Source organism: Saimiri boliviensis, chromosome 11 (assembly GCF_048565385.1).
Source record: "Saimiri boliviensis isolate mSaiBol1 chromosome 11, mSaiBol1.pri, whole genome shotgun sequence".
Lineage (NCBI taxonomy): Eukaryota > Metazoa > Chordata > Mammalia > Primates > Cebidae > Saimiri > Saimiri boliviensis.
The window spans coordinates 55,702,793-55,717,803 of NC_133459.1; the positions used below are offsets into that span (position 1 = coordinate 55,702,793).

General features: G+C 38.8%; 1 protein-coding gene across 6 annotated transcripts in view; it reads right to left on the reverse strand.

The window, feature by feature from the left end:
* DAB1 (DAB adaptor protein 1) overlaps positions 1–15,011 on the reverse strand; it is a 1,282,121-nt gene that overhangs the window by 297,202 nt on the left and 969,908 nt on the right. For all 6 annotated transcript variants that reach the window (XM_003921506.4, XM_074380884.1, XM_074380885.1 and 3 more), the window contains one exon: positions 7,933–8,135. In XM_003921506.4, the coding sequence (XP_003921555.1) occupies positions 7,933–7,999 (67 nt within the window). In that variant the 5' untranslated portion in view covers positions 8,000–8,135. The remainder of the gene's footprint in view (positions 1–7,932; positions 8,136–15,011) is intronic.

Below are 15,011 nucleotides of genomic sequence, written 5' to 3' on the forward strand. Positions count from 1 at the left end.
CCCTTTTCAGAAGTCTTCATTAAAAGGAAGAGGAAGCAAACACCCCAAGAGGTTAATGAGGTGAATCCGAAGAACGTGTATGTTGTTTGGGATCTATTGAGTTGAAGGAGCTTCAGCCAGCAAGCCATTCACAGGTTGCAACCCTGGCTCTGCCACTGGCCAGCAGAGTGACCACCGGCATGTCATTCTCCACTTGAGACCTCATCTGTGACAACCGGGCTCTGGCCTGCCACCAAAAATTAACTCCTTATAACGTTTTATATACGTCAACTTCCAGAGAAGTTATTCATGTTTTAATCTATACAGACTTTCAGAGCATTGTGTTACTTTCATTTACTAAAATTAAAATTTACTTGTTTTTTGTCAGGAAGGCAATGAAAAGAATTTTAATAAGAATGGTCCTCATTAGGATAAATATAAAATATTTTAATTAATAAAAATAAACTTTGAGTAAAAGTAAACCTTATGCATTTTACGAACAGTAGTAGATTGGGAATGAACAAAAGCAATAGAGTAGAAACACAATATTTTTTCAGGGAAGGAAAAGACATAATAATCTGAAGGCCCCCTCCACGGCCCTATCCTCCTAGCTAACAGTTTCTTAACTACAGTGTAGATGAGTCAGAATCTCCTTCTAAGGCATTTCTCTGTTCTTCAGAAGACCAAGCATAGGCTGGGCTCATGCTGGGGCTGGATAATGTTTGTGAACAAAAGAATTAATTAATTAATGATGCCCCCCCTACATTTCAAAATCGGCCAAGCAAATATTATGTCTACATCCATTTGGTGGCTGAGAAAAGGGAAGCTCAAAAAGTAGAGGTGACTTGGCTGGGCATGGTGGCTCACATCTGTAATCCTGGCACTTTGGGAGGCCAAGGTGGGACGATCACAAGGTCAGGAGTTTGAGACCAGCCTGGCCAACATGGTGAAATCCTGTCTCTACTAAAATTACAAAATTTAACCGGTGTGGTAGTGTGGCCTGTAATCCCAACTACCTGGGAGGCTGAGGCAGGAGAATATCTTGAACATGGGAGGCAGAGGTTGCCGTGAGCCGAGACTGTACCACTGCAGTCCAGACTGTGCGATAGAGCAAGAATCTGTCTCCAAAAAAAAAAAAAAAAAAAAAATGTAGAGATGACCTATCTGAAGTTAGACCACCTGAAAGTGGTGGGCTTAAAGTATGAACTCAAATACCTAGTATCTTGACTGACTCCAGGCTGCCTCCCCTGCAGGACAAGAGTGACATACAGAAGTGATAATAAATAAGCTTGATAAAAAGATTGTTTTCTTAAAGTTAATCTCTCAGGAGCCTGATGATCTAATGAGATAATCAATATGATGGCAATTTATAAGCTCCTATGTGGTAAGTCAATGTTAGCAGAAATTATTTCCTAGGGCTAATGACCAGTTGAGCAGTCATGAACCTGAGTATGGCATTACTGAAAGCATTCTTTAACCTAAACTGACTAGAATTTTTCAAGAAACCTCCAAAAATTAGCACAGCTGCAAGGTCCGGAGGCTTCACACTCGGTTTGATGTGACTCTAAAGCCATGGCATCTGCCCTGTGATCATTGACTTCTCCTGAATCCCATTAAACCCTTGATTCTTGGAGCCAAAATTCTCCTGGAAGAAAATATGAAGGTAGATTTTGTCACTGTCGTTGTTGTTAACTGATGATCTCTGGGTACAGCACTAACATGAAATACAAGGAAAGTAAAAAAGTTTCACAATTTCCAGGTGTTTCTAGAAAATAAGGAGGTAATGGTGAACTATGATCTCAGAAAGAAGAGGACAGAACATGAACACTGACTGAGCCATGCTACATTGCAGACCCCAACAAGCTAGTTCTTTACCCACAGTATCCCCCTTGCCTTCCTTTCTTGCCTTCCTTCCTTTTTTCCCTCTTTCCCTTCTTTCCCTCCTTTCCTTCTCTTCCCACCCTCCTTTTCCTCTTTCTTCACTCTCTTTCTCTCTTTTTTTCTTTTGAGACAGAGTTTCGCTCTTTTTGCCCAGGCTGGAGTGCAATGGCGCAATCTCGGCTCACTGCAACCTACTCCTCCTGGTTTCAGTGATTGTCCTGCCTCACCCTCCCAAGTAGCTGGGATTACGAGCACGTGCCATCACGCCCTAATTTTGCATTTTTAGTATCGACGGGGTTTCACCACATTGGCCAGGTTGGTCTTGAACGTCTGACCTCAGGAGATCACCCGCCTAGGCCTCCTAAAGTGCTGGATTACAGTCATGAGCTACTGCACTTGGCCCCCTCACCTTTTTAACGACAAGTTGAAGTATTCACACACATTCATACACAAACACCCTTCCCTTCAAAGATAAGAGAAATCAGGCTCAAGGAGGCCAAATACCCTGCCTTTGTTACACAGCATATAAAGAGAAGAGTTAGAACTAAAACCCAGTTCCGCTGTGCTCCAAAGTCAGTACTCTTTCCACTACACTAAGCTGCCAGATGGGACTGACTGGAAAATTCCAGGCACTGCCCCCAGAAATATCTGTCTGTTCCTCATGGGACACATTCCTCTACCATGATCTTCCACTGGGTGCCCTGATACGGAGATTACAAATAACAAGAATAGTGTCATTTGATTGTCCTCCTTTGATGACTGATAACGAACCTGAAAATATACGTTCTTTCCCTTGGGCCCTCCATCAAATTCCACTTCTGGAATGGGCACCATTTGGCAAGCTGTACAATCCAATAAAAACAAAATGAAAAAAACAACTTTATTTTTCACTACTTGCATCCCCGGTTTGAATTGTGAATACTCTAGTTACATTTCACAAATAGCTTGTCTAGAAACTCATTTTGTGATGAAATATTCCCCTGTGTGACTTATACTTGAAACCATCTGGCTTGCTTTCAACACCCTAGGTTAAAGAACTAGGGTGATAGGTTTGTGAGGAACTCTGAAGGGCCTCTTAACTTTCTTTATGCCACTGTTCCCACAAAAGATGACAAACAGTGTCAGGTATTCTTTTTCAAGAATTAAAATATCTGTCCCAGGAGCCATCTAAATCTTAACAAGAGGGGGAAAAAAAAACGCTTCTATTTTGTAATATCAGGTAATACAGAAAATGCACTTATGTCAAATAACAAAATAGGACATAAAGTTGTATGCAGAGTATGATGTCAACCACATTTTACGCTGGAAGGTCAGTCCAAAGGATGTGACTTAAAAGGTTAATAGTAGTTATTTTTGGTTTATGGGATGCATGATTACTCTGGCTTTTCTCTTTTCAGCAATAAGCACATACAGCTTTTAAGAAGTTAAATAAATGTAAAAACATTCTCCAGAAAGAGTCATAAATATTATTTAGTGTTTCATTCCTACCAAAAATCATTTTATGAGGATATGACATTAACTGATAAAAATCATTATATTAAGATATAGCATTAACTAATACCGGACACAAGGGTTGTTGAAGAAAAAAAAGTTAAACACTAATCTTGCTGATAAATATAGATACAAAAACCATTCCTTAACCTCACAGATCAAATCCACGAGGGTGTAGAAAATAATACCATTATGAACAAGTAAGGTTTATTCCAGAAATGAAGATTTAAAAATCTGTCAATTAAATCTACCACAGTATAAATTATAAGAGGAAAAAATATGCATAATCACTGAATACAGAAAAAGCATATGATAAAATTCAACATGCAAATTTAGAATTAAAAAATACTTTCTAGAAAATGATACATAAAGTTGAACTAATAAATAAAGTATCTTTTTTTTTTTTTTTTTTTTTTTGTGGAGGACAACGTCTGGCTCTTTTGCCCAGGCTGGAGTGCAGTGGTGCAATCTTGGCCCACTGCAACCTCCACCTCACAGGCTCAAGATATCCTCCCAACTCAGCCTCCTGAGTAGCTGGGACTACAGGCACATACTACCATGCCTGGCTATTTTTTGTAGAGACAGGGTTTCACCATATTGCCCAGGCTGGTCTCCAACTTGTGAGTGCAAGTGATTCGCCCATCTTAGCCTCCCAAAGTGTGGAGACTATAGGCATAAGTCGCCATGCCCGGCCAGAAAAAATATCTTTAGTAAAAACTTAAACATCACTTAAATGTAATCTAGAAGCAATCAGGAACAAGATAAGGATATTTACTATCACTGAATTTTACAATGACAGATCCAGCCAATTAGACGGAAAAAGAAGTAAGTACTAAAGGATTTATGAGAAACTTATTTGCAGGTTATATGCTGTCTCCATAGAAAATCCAAGCAGAGATGGAGAAAGTGTTAGTAATAAAAGACCCTAACAACCTGGGTTACATTCAAGATTCAGTATCAGTATATAAACTGTTTATTCCTTTTAAAGTTGTATTAATCTCATCCTAGTTAGCAACATTTGTTTAATAAAATATTATTACATTGTTAAAACTGAAGAACAAGAAATGAATTAATGCTGTTACCTGCATGTTTTCTCTCTGTTTTTTGTTATATATATATAGTTTAAGTTCTGGGATACATGTGCAGAATGTGCAGGATTGTTACATAGGTATACATGTGTCATGGTGGTTTGCTGCACCCATCAATCATCATCTACATTAGGTTATTTCTCCTAATGCTATCTCTCCCCTTGCCTCTCACCCTGGATAGACCCCAGTGTGTGATGTTCTCATATGTTCTCATTGTTTAACTCCCATTTATGAGTGAGAACATGTGGTGTTTAGTTTTCTGTTCCTGTATTAGTTTGCTAAGAATGATGATTTCCAGCTTCATCCATGTCCCTGCAAAGGACATGAACTCACTGTTTTCATGGCTGCATAGTATTCCATGGCATATATGTGCCATATTTTCTTTATCCAGTCTAATATTGATAGGCATTTGGGTCAGTTCCAGGTTTTTGCTTCTGTGAATAGTGCTGCAATGAACATATGTATATATCCAAGGGATCTCTCTTTTTTTTTTTTTTTTTTTTTTTTTTGAGATGGAGTCTCGCTCTGTCACCCAGGCTACAGTGTAATAATGGTGTGATCTCAGCTCACCTAAATCTGTGCCTCTCGGGTTCAAGCAATTCTCCTGCCTCTGCCTCCAGAGTAGCTGGGATTACAGATGCACACCACCATGCCCAGCTAATCTTTGTATTTTTAGTGGAAACAGGGTTTCACCATGTTGACCAGGCTGATCTTGAACTCCTGACCTCAAGTGATCTTCCTGCCTCGGCCTGCCAAAGTGCAGGGACCATAGGTGTGAACCATTACACCCCGCTTCCCTCTCTCTTTTTAATGTATATGTACCTTGGCCCAGACAAATGTATTGAGAATAATAATTATGACTGTTGCATACTTACAAACAATTGCAAAATATTGTTCTGGGACAAATTAGCTACATACTTTTCGAGGGCCTCTTGGGTATAAAATGGGATACGTAGAAACATTCCGTAATGGTGTTGATGATGATGATCCAGGTGAGGTGGACGGGGGATGGGGGGGAGGAGGAGGAGGAGGAGGAGGAGATGTGGTATGTTATGCATATCTATGGTTCACCAAAATCAGTATGTTGAAGCCCTATACCCCTGTGGCATGATGTTTGGAAATGGGACCTTTGGAAGGTACTTGTGGTTAGATAACATCGTGAGCATGGGCCTCTTGTGGTGGGAAAGGAGAGAAAGAAAGAGTTTTCTCTCTTTCTACCATGTGAGGACACGGTAAGAAAATGACCATCTACAAGCCAGGAGGAGAACCCTCACCAGGAACCAACTGGCTGGCACTTTGATCTTCTAGCCTCCAGTTCTGTGAAAAACACGTTTCCGTTGCTTAAGCTGCCAAGTCTATGGTATTTTCTTACGGCAGCTCAAGCTGATTAAGACAAGATGAATGATGAAGGAAGAGAAAAAGGGAAAAGAGGGGAGAGAGGGAAAAGGAGAAAGATGACAGGAAAGGAAGAGGAAGAGAAGTAGGATCACAGCTAATCTTTGTTGAGCATTTAATGTTTGCCAAGTAATATAGTAAGTATTTTATTTGCCTTATTTTCATTAATCTTTATAGTGAGCCTTTGAAGTCTAGAATATTGTATACCTATTTTATACAAGAGGAAAATGAGGCTCAGGTTAAAGAACTTTCAAAGGTCACACAGTGAGAAAGTGGGTATAGCCAGAATTTGAATCCATCTCTGTCTACCCAAATTCCATGGTACTCACCACTCCATGGAGGACACTCGTCACATATATATTATGCTGATTTCAGAGTTTTTTAAGACATGAGGATGAAGAGGTTCTAAAAGGGTCATCTTCATACTGTCATCCCAAATCCCCAACTGAGCCAATGTCCTAAAAACCTGAATCCTCTCTGCAGAATGCTTCTGGTTTTGCATACTAAAATTAAGAATGAAAAAATATGCACTAAGATAACATTTTTAATGCATTAAGCATTCAAGAGTGCAGGTTTAGTGGAAAGGTTAAATTTGAGGTGAAAATATAACTTGTCAGTTTCCACTGAAAAGGCATTTTAATTCTAGTACATACTGGGCTCTGCGACCTTTTTTTTTTTTTTTTTTTTTTTTCCCACATAGCAGTCTACCAAGACATGTTCTTTCATCCTCTTGCTTCCTATTATTCTTAGACCATGATGCATAGAAAACAAAGTTCCTATTAATTTTTAGGGAATAAAATAGACTGTCTCCAAAATATTTGTGTTTCAAATAAACATCAGAAGCAAAATTTATAGTCCTTCCTGGGCTTTCGGCTGTCCAAGAGCTGTACATATATTACAGTTATGTCCCCTACTTCATATGGAGTGTCAGACAAATGCCATCACAAAACATAAGTGGGCAGGCACAGCGATGTCTCAAACAAATCACTGCCTATACAAAAAAGTCAAGGGCATCCCGGTTTGCAAGCCCACACTGACAGATTTCAAGACCTGAAAGGGAGCTCTGTCAATCCCCTCCCATGCAGCAGAGGAAACAAGGGACAGCGAGCAGAAACCACAGGGAGAAAATACACACACAGAGAGAGGAAGAAGTTGCTCATATTTAATTGACAGGGGGGTGAAACTTACTGAAAAACATGGTCCTGAAACCATGGGACTAAATTCTCCAGAAAACACGAAAAGTGACAGAATTACTTTATTATCACACTATGCCTGCAAATCTTCATTGCCAGATATCTCTGGCTCCTCCCTGTCAAGCACTTTCTAAGTGCTGAGACTTAAAATGTGAACAAAACATATAGTTCCAAAGGAGTTTACACAGGATATTTTTAATAAAGTGAAACATCAACCAAGTGCTAATGAAAAAAAAAACAAAAAAATGTATGTCAATTTTGGGAGTAAGAAAAAGCTCCCCCCAGGAGGCTTTCCTAAATTCAAACCTTGTGAATAAGCAGAAGTCAGTTAAAAAAAAAAAAAAGAAAAGAAAAGATCAACAAAAAAGGACTTCAGGCTGGATTAAAGCTCCAGTGATTCTTAAAGTCTTAAAGCAGGGTCTCTGGACCAGCAGGACTGGCATCATCCGGGAACCTGTTTTAAATGCAAAGTCTTGAGTCCCACCCCAGACTTACTGAATCAGCAACTTTGGGATGACATTAGTAATGACTCCTTTAACAAGCCCTCCCAGTGATTCTGGTCCTGTCAGAGTCTGACAACTACTGGTACAGGTAAAGATGCACTACAGAACATCTGGAGGGTAAACAGGGACAGAGAAGGGGGTTGGTTAGGTAGAGATGTTGCTGGAGGGATGGATAGAAGGCATAAGCAAAAGAACTTTGTATATTATGAGAAACGTTTTGGATTTTATATGGAGAATAATGAAGTACCATTCCATTATTATATTATGAATACAAAACACACGAAATAAATATTTAAAAATAAGTGCGATCATAAAGATACTTCTTTTTATCATTCCAGAGATTTAAAAACTCATTCCTGTGCAGAAAACTAGCCATTATAAAAAGGTCAAATTCTGCCCTACCTTTCTTTCTGGAGTCTTTCTTGGCGCTGGTTTTCACAGCTACTTGAAGTTCTGTCTCAGTTGACATCCTACTTAATCCTTAGTCCACTTCACACAGATCCCGGGCCTCGGCCAGGCTCATTGAGGACTCTTCTCCAAGAGAAAGACTCCTCCCTTCAGAAACGACACTCTGAGCTGCACATTTCACTCACTCTTTTTGAGTGCTGCAAATCAAAGCAAGAGAACATTCAGAATCATCACTGTTATGAAGTTAAACAGAAGTTTTTAAAAAGTGAATTGGCAAGCATACAAACAAAATCTTGGTCTTCATGCAAAAACTGATCCCATGGTTTCATGATGGCATTGACAGGGTTTATACAGCAAAGGGAATGACAGGCTTAGCGGCAAAACTGCTTCTCAAACTAGGTAACTGAAAATAGATGTTTAAAAGTCTAGATTTGGCCGGGCGCGGCGGCTCACGCCTGTAATCTCAGCACTTTGGGAGGCCAAGGCGGGCAGATCGCCTGAACTCAGGAGTCTGCAACTAGCCTGGGCAACACGGTGAAACCCCATCTCTACTAAAATACAAGAAAATTAGCTGGGCATGGTGGCGGGCACCTGTAATACCAGATACTCGGGAGGCTGAGGCAGGAGAATTGCTTGAACCAGGAGGCGGAGATTGCAGTGAGCTGAGGATCACACCACTGCACTCCAGCCTGGAAGACGGAGTGAGACTCCGTCTCAAAGAAAAAAAAAAAAAAGTCTAGATTTATAAGAGGGACAAAACCCAACTCTGTTTTCTACGCTTCTTATATTCAATCACTAGATGCTAACCAGAAAATACAGCAAAGGTATGTCCTGATCAGTCCCATGGAGACATTTCCAACAAGAGAGCACCCATCCATCAGCCAAGCTTGATCAGCGCCTTGGCAGCAAAAGCAGATCATATGGAAGTGACCTGTGGTCTGTCCCTCACTGGCAGGCATCAGAGGGGACATGGAGTTGATATACAATTGGGCTCCAAGGGTAAGGTGTCAAACGGGGCTGAGAAACTTTCCAGCAAGCCAATTTTTATGTCAGCTTTTCCTCCAGGTATAAAAGCAGACAAGCATTTAATGTGCAGAGAAAAAAGAAAGAAACAGGCAGACACAGATTTCATTCATTCATTCTCTGATAAATATGCATTGAATAATACTAGATTCTATTAAATTCAGATACCATGCTAGGAAGAGAATAATGATAATATTGAAAATACAACCACTTCACTTACAGGTAGTATTTACTATATACTATGCCGTTAGCCACTGCTTTACATATAATATCTCACTCAATCTCATTTAAACCAATGTACAATATTCTCTTTGACAATAGTCCTTTCCTGTGACTATCTGATAGTTATATCTAAGAGTTCTATTAAAAGTAAACATTTCACCAATTTCCACTTTTGAAAAATATTAAGAAAAAGCTACTAGAAATGGATCTTTGAATTGTGCAGCCAATTCTTAGTTCATTCCAGATTTAGAACAGTTTCATCGAAAACGACCAACCTCGAATGCCAGTTTCAGTTCAAAAAGAATAATGACCCAAACCTCTTAATCACGACAATCTAGTTAATCTTAACAGAAAGTCTAATATAAAAGCCACATAAAATTGTAGTAAGGCTTAAATATGAGGAAATTATCACCTTAATCCAAAGATACCTGTTTTATTTGTATATAAGCTAACTATTTTTTAAAAAAGGAAATGGCCCAAATAAAAGTACTTTATCTAGTGAACCTAAGGCTACAACTAAGAAAAACAGAAAATTATCTTTGTAAAACAAAGTCCATGAAACTGTACATAGAAAATGAGAATTTATCCTAACACTTTTGTACCACCGATCTATACCTTGCCACCAGCCCCCATACCCTTTCCAGCACCTCGTCTCCAAGACAACATTCAATGGGAGATTGCAGCATCACAAAACTTGGTCATGTATAAACATAATTAAATTTATTAATAATATTTACCATTTTATTGCAGCAAATATTTACTAAGAATCTTCCACGGGCCAGGTACAAATACTAGCTCATTCACATTAATAGACATTTGCTATGTAACCATGCTGGCCCAGAGCACACAGTCAAAGGCTGGTTCCTGCCCTCAAAGAAGCTCAGTCTAATAGAGGTATCACTTATGTAAGGGACTGCGATAGACATATGTCACCAAAACTAAAACAGGCATAAATACCAGGCAACCAGGAGCAGAAAGGTACAAGAATTCATCTTTGCTTGGAAAAGTCAATAAAGCTTCAAAGAGTTTAAGCCCTACTCTGTGACATCTTGAAGATTTATGTTTCTGTCAAAAAGATAAGGGAAAGGACCACCAGCTTCTCAATAAATATATGTAGAATGAATGAAAATGAATGAATGAATGAAAGGTTGTTTCAGGCAGAAAGATCAGCATGTGTAAAAGCAAGGAGGGGTGAAATCAACAACCAAACCAGTAAAAGGAGGCACAGAATCAACCAGGGAGGTGAGGCACTCTCCCATCTGCTCAGTTTTTCCTTGTATCTTTCTATGGAATCTCTTGTCTCAAGTCTGCCTTGACATTCGATTGACTCCTCAAGGTTCAGTTCAAAGAGATATCACAGGCAGAGGGATGTCCTGATCTCTCTAGTAAAACAGACTCTGTCTCAACTTATTTTATGATTTGATTTTTGGATAACTTCAGTTTCAGCCACTTATAAGCCACATGATCTGAAGAAGTTACTCAACCTGTCTTTGCCTCAGTTTCTTCATCTGTACAATGGAGATAATAGTGCCCACTGGGGAAGCTGCTGTGGCAATTAAGTGTCATCACACACCTATTGTGATTGGAAGAGCATCTGGCATGCTTCCTGGTAAGCATTTAATAAATATTAGGCACATAGATTCCTGTGCCACTTGCTCAAGACCACACGGCTTTTGTGGTCTGTGAAAGTCTATATCATCTCCCATTTACAAAAGAGGATAATGATACAAGTTAATTTTGCTTTCTGAGGATGAATTGTCGGAAATGGTAGTATGTTGGTCTTGGATACAGTAGGTGCCTAATCTATAAATTCAGGAAGGAGCTTAAATATATGGATTTTACACATTTTCAATAATTTTTTAAAGGCAGTGTGTAAAACTGGGTTGGATTTGAGCCATTTTCTCTTCTTCAACTTTATAAATCACAATATAGCATATCTCCCTATTCCTATTTCCAAAGACGCTTGTTCAACAAAATATGATTATGTTCAAGTATTACAAGCATTACTTGTGAATTTCTGAAGTACATCCCTGTATCAATAATGAAAAGAAACCACCATCCTATTCTGAATACAAACTTAAATAAGGAAGCTACAGTACTGAGGGAATATACCACAGTGTGGACCCTAGCATCCCCTTTAATTCTCCAAAAGGCAGAGGTTGAGCAAATGCCGTGAAGTAACTCCAAATTATTTAGGAAATTCGCTTCTTTGCAATTAAGGAGATTAAAGTCCTCCAGGGCCAGAAACCATGTGACAACTCAAATCATTTTGCCCAGTAAAAGCTGTGCAGCCCTATCAGTTGAATTCAGGCTTGCCTAGAATTTTGAAATGCTTCAATAATATTTCTTTGTTTCACACAATCTGCAGTAATTTAATATTCCTGAAGTGTGTCAGGTTTTTTATAATGAGCTCTTCAAATCTAAATGTGAATTATGTAACATTCCACTACAGACATTCTGTCTAGTGAACTGCTTCGAAAATGTAAAATTTCATGTTTAGTGATGGGGTGGGGGCCAAAAACACCAAACCACAAAGCAGAGAAAACAGATACGTCTTTTTTTAAAAACAAAGCATGAAGGGTTCAGCAGCTACAACAGAACAAATACACACTAAACACATACTATAACACACATTTGTGTTCTTTCTTTCCCCTTTTTCTCATACAATCCTACAATAAAACAGCTATTGTTTATTGAGGGCCCACTATTTGCCAAGTACTCTGCTATAAGCTTTTCTGGCATTATTTGATACAATTCATTCAACTACTTGAAGAGTCCAATACTATTATCTGCATTAAACAAATGAAGAAACTGAGGCACAGGCCAGCTTAGGAGCCTGTGCAAGCGACATAGCTAATAAATAGCACAGCACAGGGCAAGTTACAAACCACTCATCTCTCCAACTTCACTCAAAGCCCTCCCAGATTTCGATCAGTGGATGAATGGAAAAACAAAATATTTGTAGGATGAAATATTATTCAATGGTAAAAAGGAAATGCAGCACTGATACACACTATAATGCGGATGAACCTTGAAAACAACAAGCCAAGTCAGGCAAAATATGTTGTATATTGTATGGTTTCATTTATGTGACATATCCAAAATAGATAAATCCTTGGAGATGAAATACTGATCAGTGGTTGCCAGGGGCTAGGGGAGGGGCATAAGGTTGAAGAACTACTTAATGGGTATGGGGTCTTCCTTGGGAGTGATGAAAATGTTTTGGAACCAGACAGCAGTGAGGGTTGCACAACAACATAACTATATGAAATACCACTTTCAAATGGTTCATTTTATGTCAACCCAGCACAAAAGTTTTTAACAGTACACAGAAGAAGTCTGAGTTTCCTCAGTAGTAAAATGGGAACGCCACCACCAAGTATTTGAGATTTGGAAGATAAATGAGATTTGGGCACTAAGAAATCTAGCTCAATCTATAGCATGCTATCTTTTATCTTCACAAAAACAAACCAGATAACACGGAAGTTCTTTTTCATAGGGAGGAAGTGGGTAGTAATGGAGATATGGCAGGGGGTGATACTTCCCAGAGTACAGCTTTTTGCATAATTTCCATGTTTGGAAGCATATTAATGTTCTACATATCTGAGAAAAATTAAATTAATAGGGATGGTAAGGAGGAACCTAAAACTAAAAGCAGACTGAAGCAAATCAGTTCTATTGTATGTTTAGTGGACATCCTAAGCACACTTGCTGAAGAGGTAGAGGAGACAAAACTTTATTAAATAACTGATAAACACAGAGTTGGATGGCTTACACCCGTTCTTGGGCATAGTTGAAGCAAAAGCAGCAGCAAACAAATACCAAAGTCTTTTTATCGGCTTGTTTTCTGTGGTATTATGAGCAAAGCAATTCTGAAACTATTTTCGACGTTCTATAGAATGGATCGAAGTAGTAAATGCACAGATGTTGCTGGGAGCCAAGGTTCTCCTATGGGAAAAGAGATGTTAAAATACGGAAGGGAAAGCAGGAAAGAATGCTAAAGCGATGGATTGAAAATTTTAGGTTTCAAAGTAAACTCAGGATTTATAGAATATACATGCATCTGTATGTAGATGTATAGGTATGAATGTATGTACGTGTTGATGTGCAACTATTTCCTATCTCTATCTACTAAAAGGGCCTAGAAGCAAAGATACCCAAGCAACAACGAGACACCCAATACTTAGATTTTGGTTTCTGTTATCATTTTCCTGCAAAAGAAACCAAGGCTTATTAGGAAAAATGAATTATTTCAGAGCTGGCGCATGGCAGGTACACAATGAGCCTGAAATACCGTGTTATTCCAGAAATTAAGTACTCAAAACAAAAAATGATGAGGGAATTTTATAAAGGACACAGAAGTCATCATAAAGAATTCTCACCAGGCTAATCAGGAATGATTTAAATACCAATATAATCAAGGATGGTCATAAATGACAAACCATTGAAAAAATAGGAATCCACAAATCGATACTGATGACAGACAGACAAACAAATTGGTTAAGAATGGAAGGCTGTCTTGCTTATAGCAAAACAGGTGCTGACCAGGAAATACCAAGGGAGTACTGGAGTTATAAAATCAACATCTTACAGGCATGAGTAAAGACAGGTCAGGCAACAATCACCACCAGATGCCAAGTCCAGGGAAACATTTTTGATAAGAAGCAGAGTATTCGCAGTTTTTAAACTGTCTTTGCATTTATTGTTTATCAGTTCCAAGAGAAACTTTATAATTACATAGCGGAGAAATTGGACAAAATCTTGTTAAGAAAATTAACATCAACAAACAGGGGCAGATGGAGAGCGTGTGATACCCCGAGCAGAACACAACATCACTATGCGGTACTGTGTAGTATTCTGGCCAGGAATCTAATCAGATCAGGCATTTAAAAAATGGGAAGGGGAGAGCTGTATTCATTGAAAATGTAATAAAAGACAAAGAGAAGCTGTGGAAATATTTTAGATTAAAAGAAATGAAGCAGCAAAAACAATCAAATGTCATATCTATATAGGATATTGTACTGGAGAGAAAAGAAACGTTAGCCCTCCAAAATTACTGAGCCAACTGATAAATCTGAATCTGAATGGCAAATGATGTGAACATATTGCATCAATGGTAAATTTGTTTAAGTTGCAGACTTTCCTGTGGTTGTATATGAAATAGTATACCTGTTTTTAGGAAACACACTACATGTTCAGGAATAAAGGGCCAATACATGTACACTTTACATTCAGATGATTCAGAAAAAAATTCATGTATGTGCAAGCATATGTGTGTTAATATACACAGAGAGAAAATGCACAAATGATAAATCAAGTAAGATGAAATATCAGCAATGGGTAAATCTAAGTAAAGAGCATGGGGTGTTCTTTGCATATTCTTATTCCTATACTTTTTCCTGTAATCATAAGATTATTTCCAAATTAAGAAAAAGAAAAAAAAAAAAAGGCCTAGCTCAAACTCTAGCACAAGGAAGTATGTGACTAAGTAAACTCTGGCCTCACTTTTCTCCTAAGTTCAAACTCATTCCAGCTCCCTAGATGGCATGCTTTCTAATTCCCAAGGCTAGCTGAGTTTAAAAGTAGTTTACGGCTGCCAGTTCTGATTACAGATTCCACCTCCACCCTGTATCTCCCCAGACTGCGCAACTCGGCAGAAGATGGACCAAGGGTGTATGGAACAGGGTTCTTTCTTCCTGAGCTCTAAACTTCCTCTCTAGGCTGTATTCTATGCCGACACAGACATTTCATGTTCCTGCGTGCTGGAGCCCTGCAGGTTCCTTTAATTACTCAGCCTGAGTAGGCCTTTTGCAGAGTATTTTCCTCTC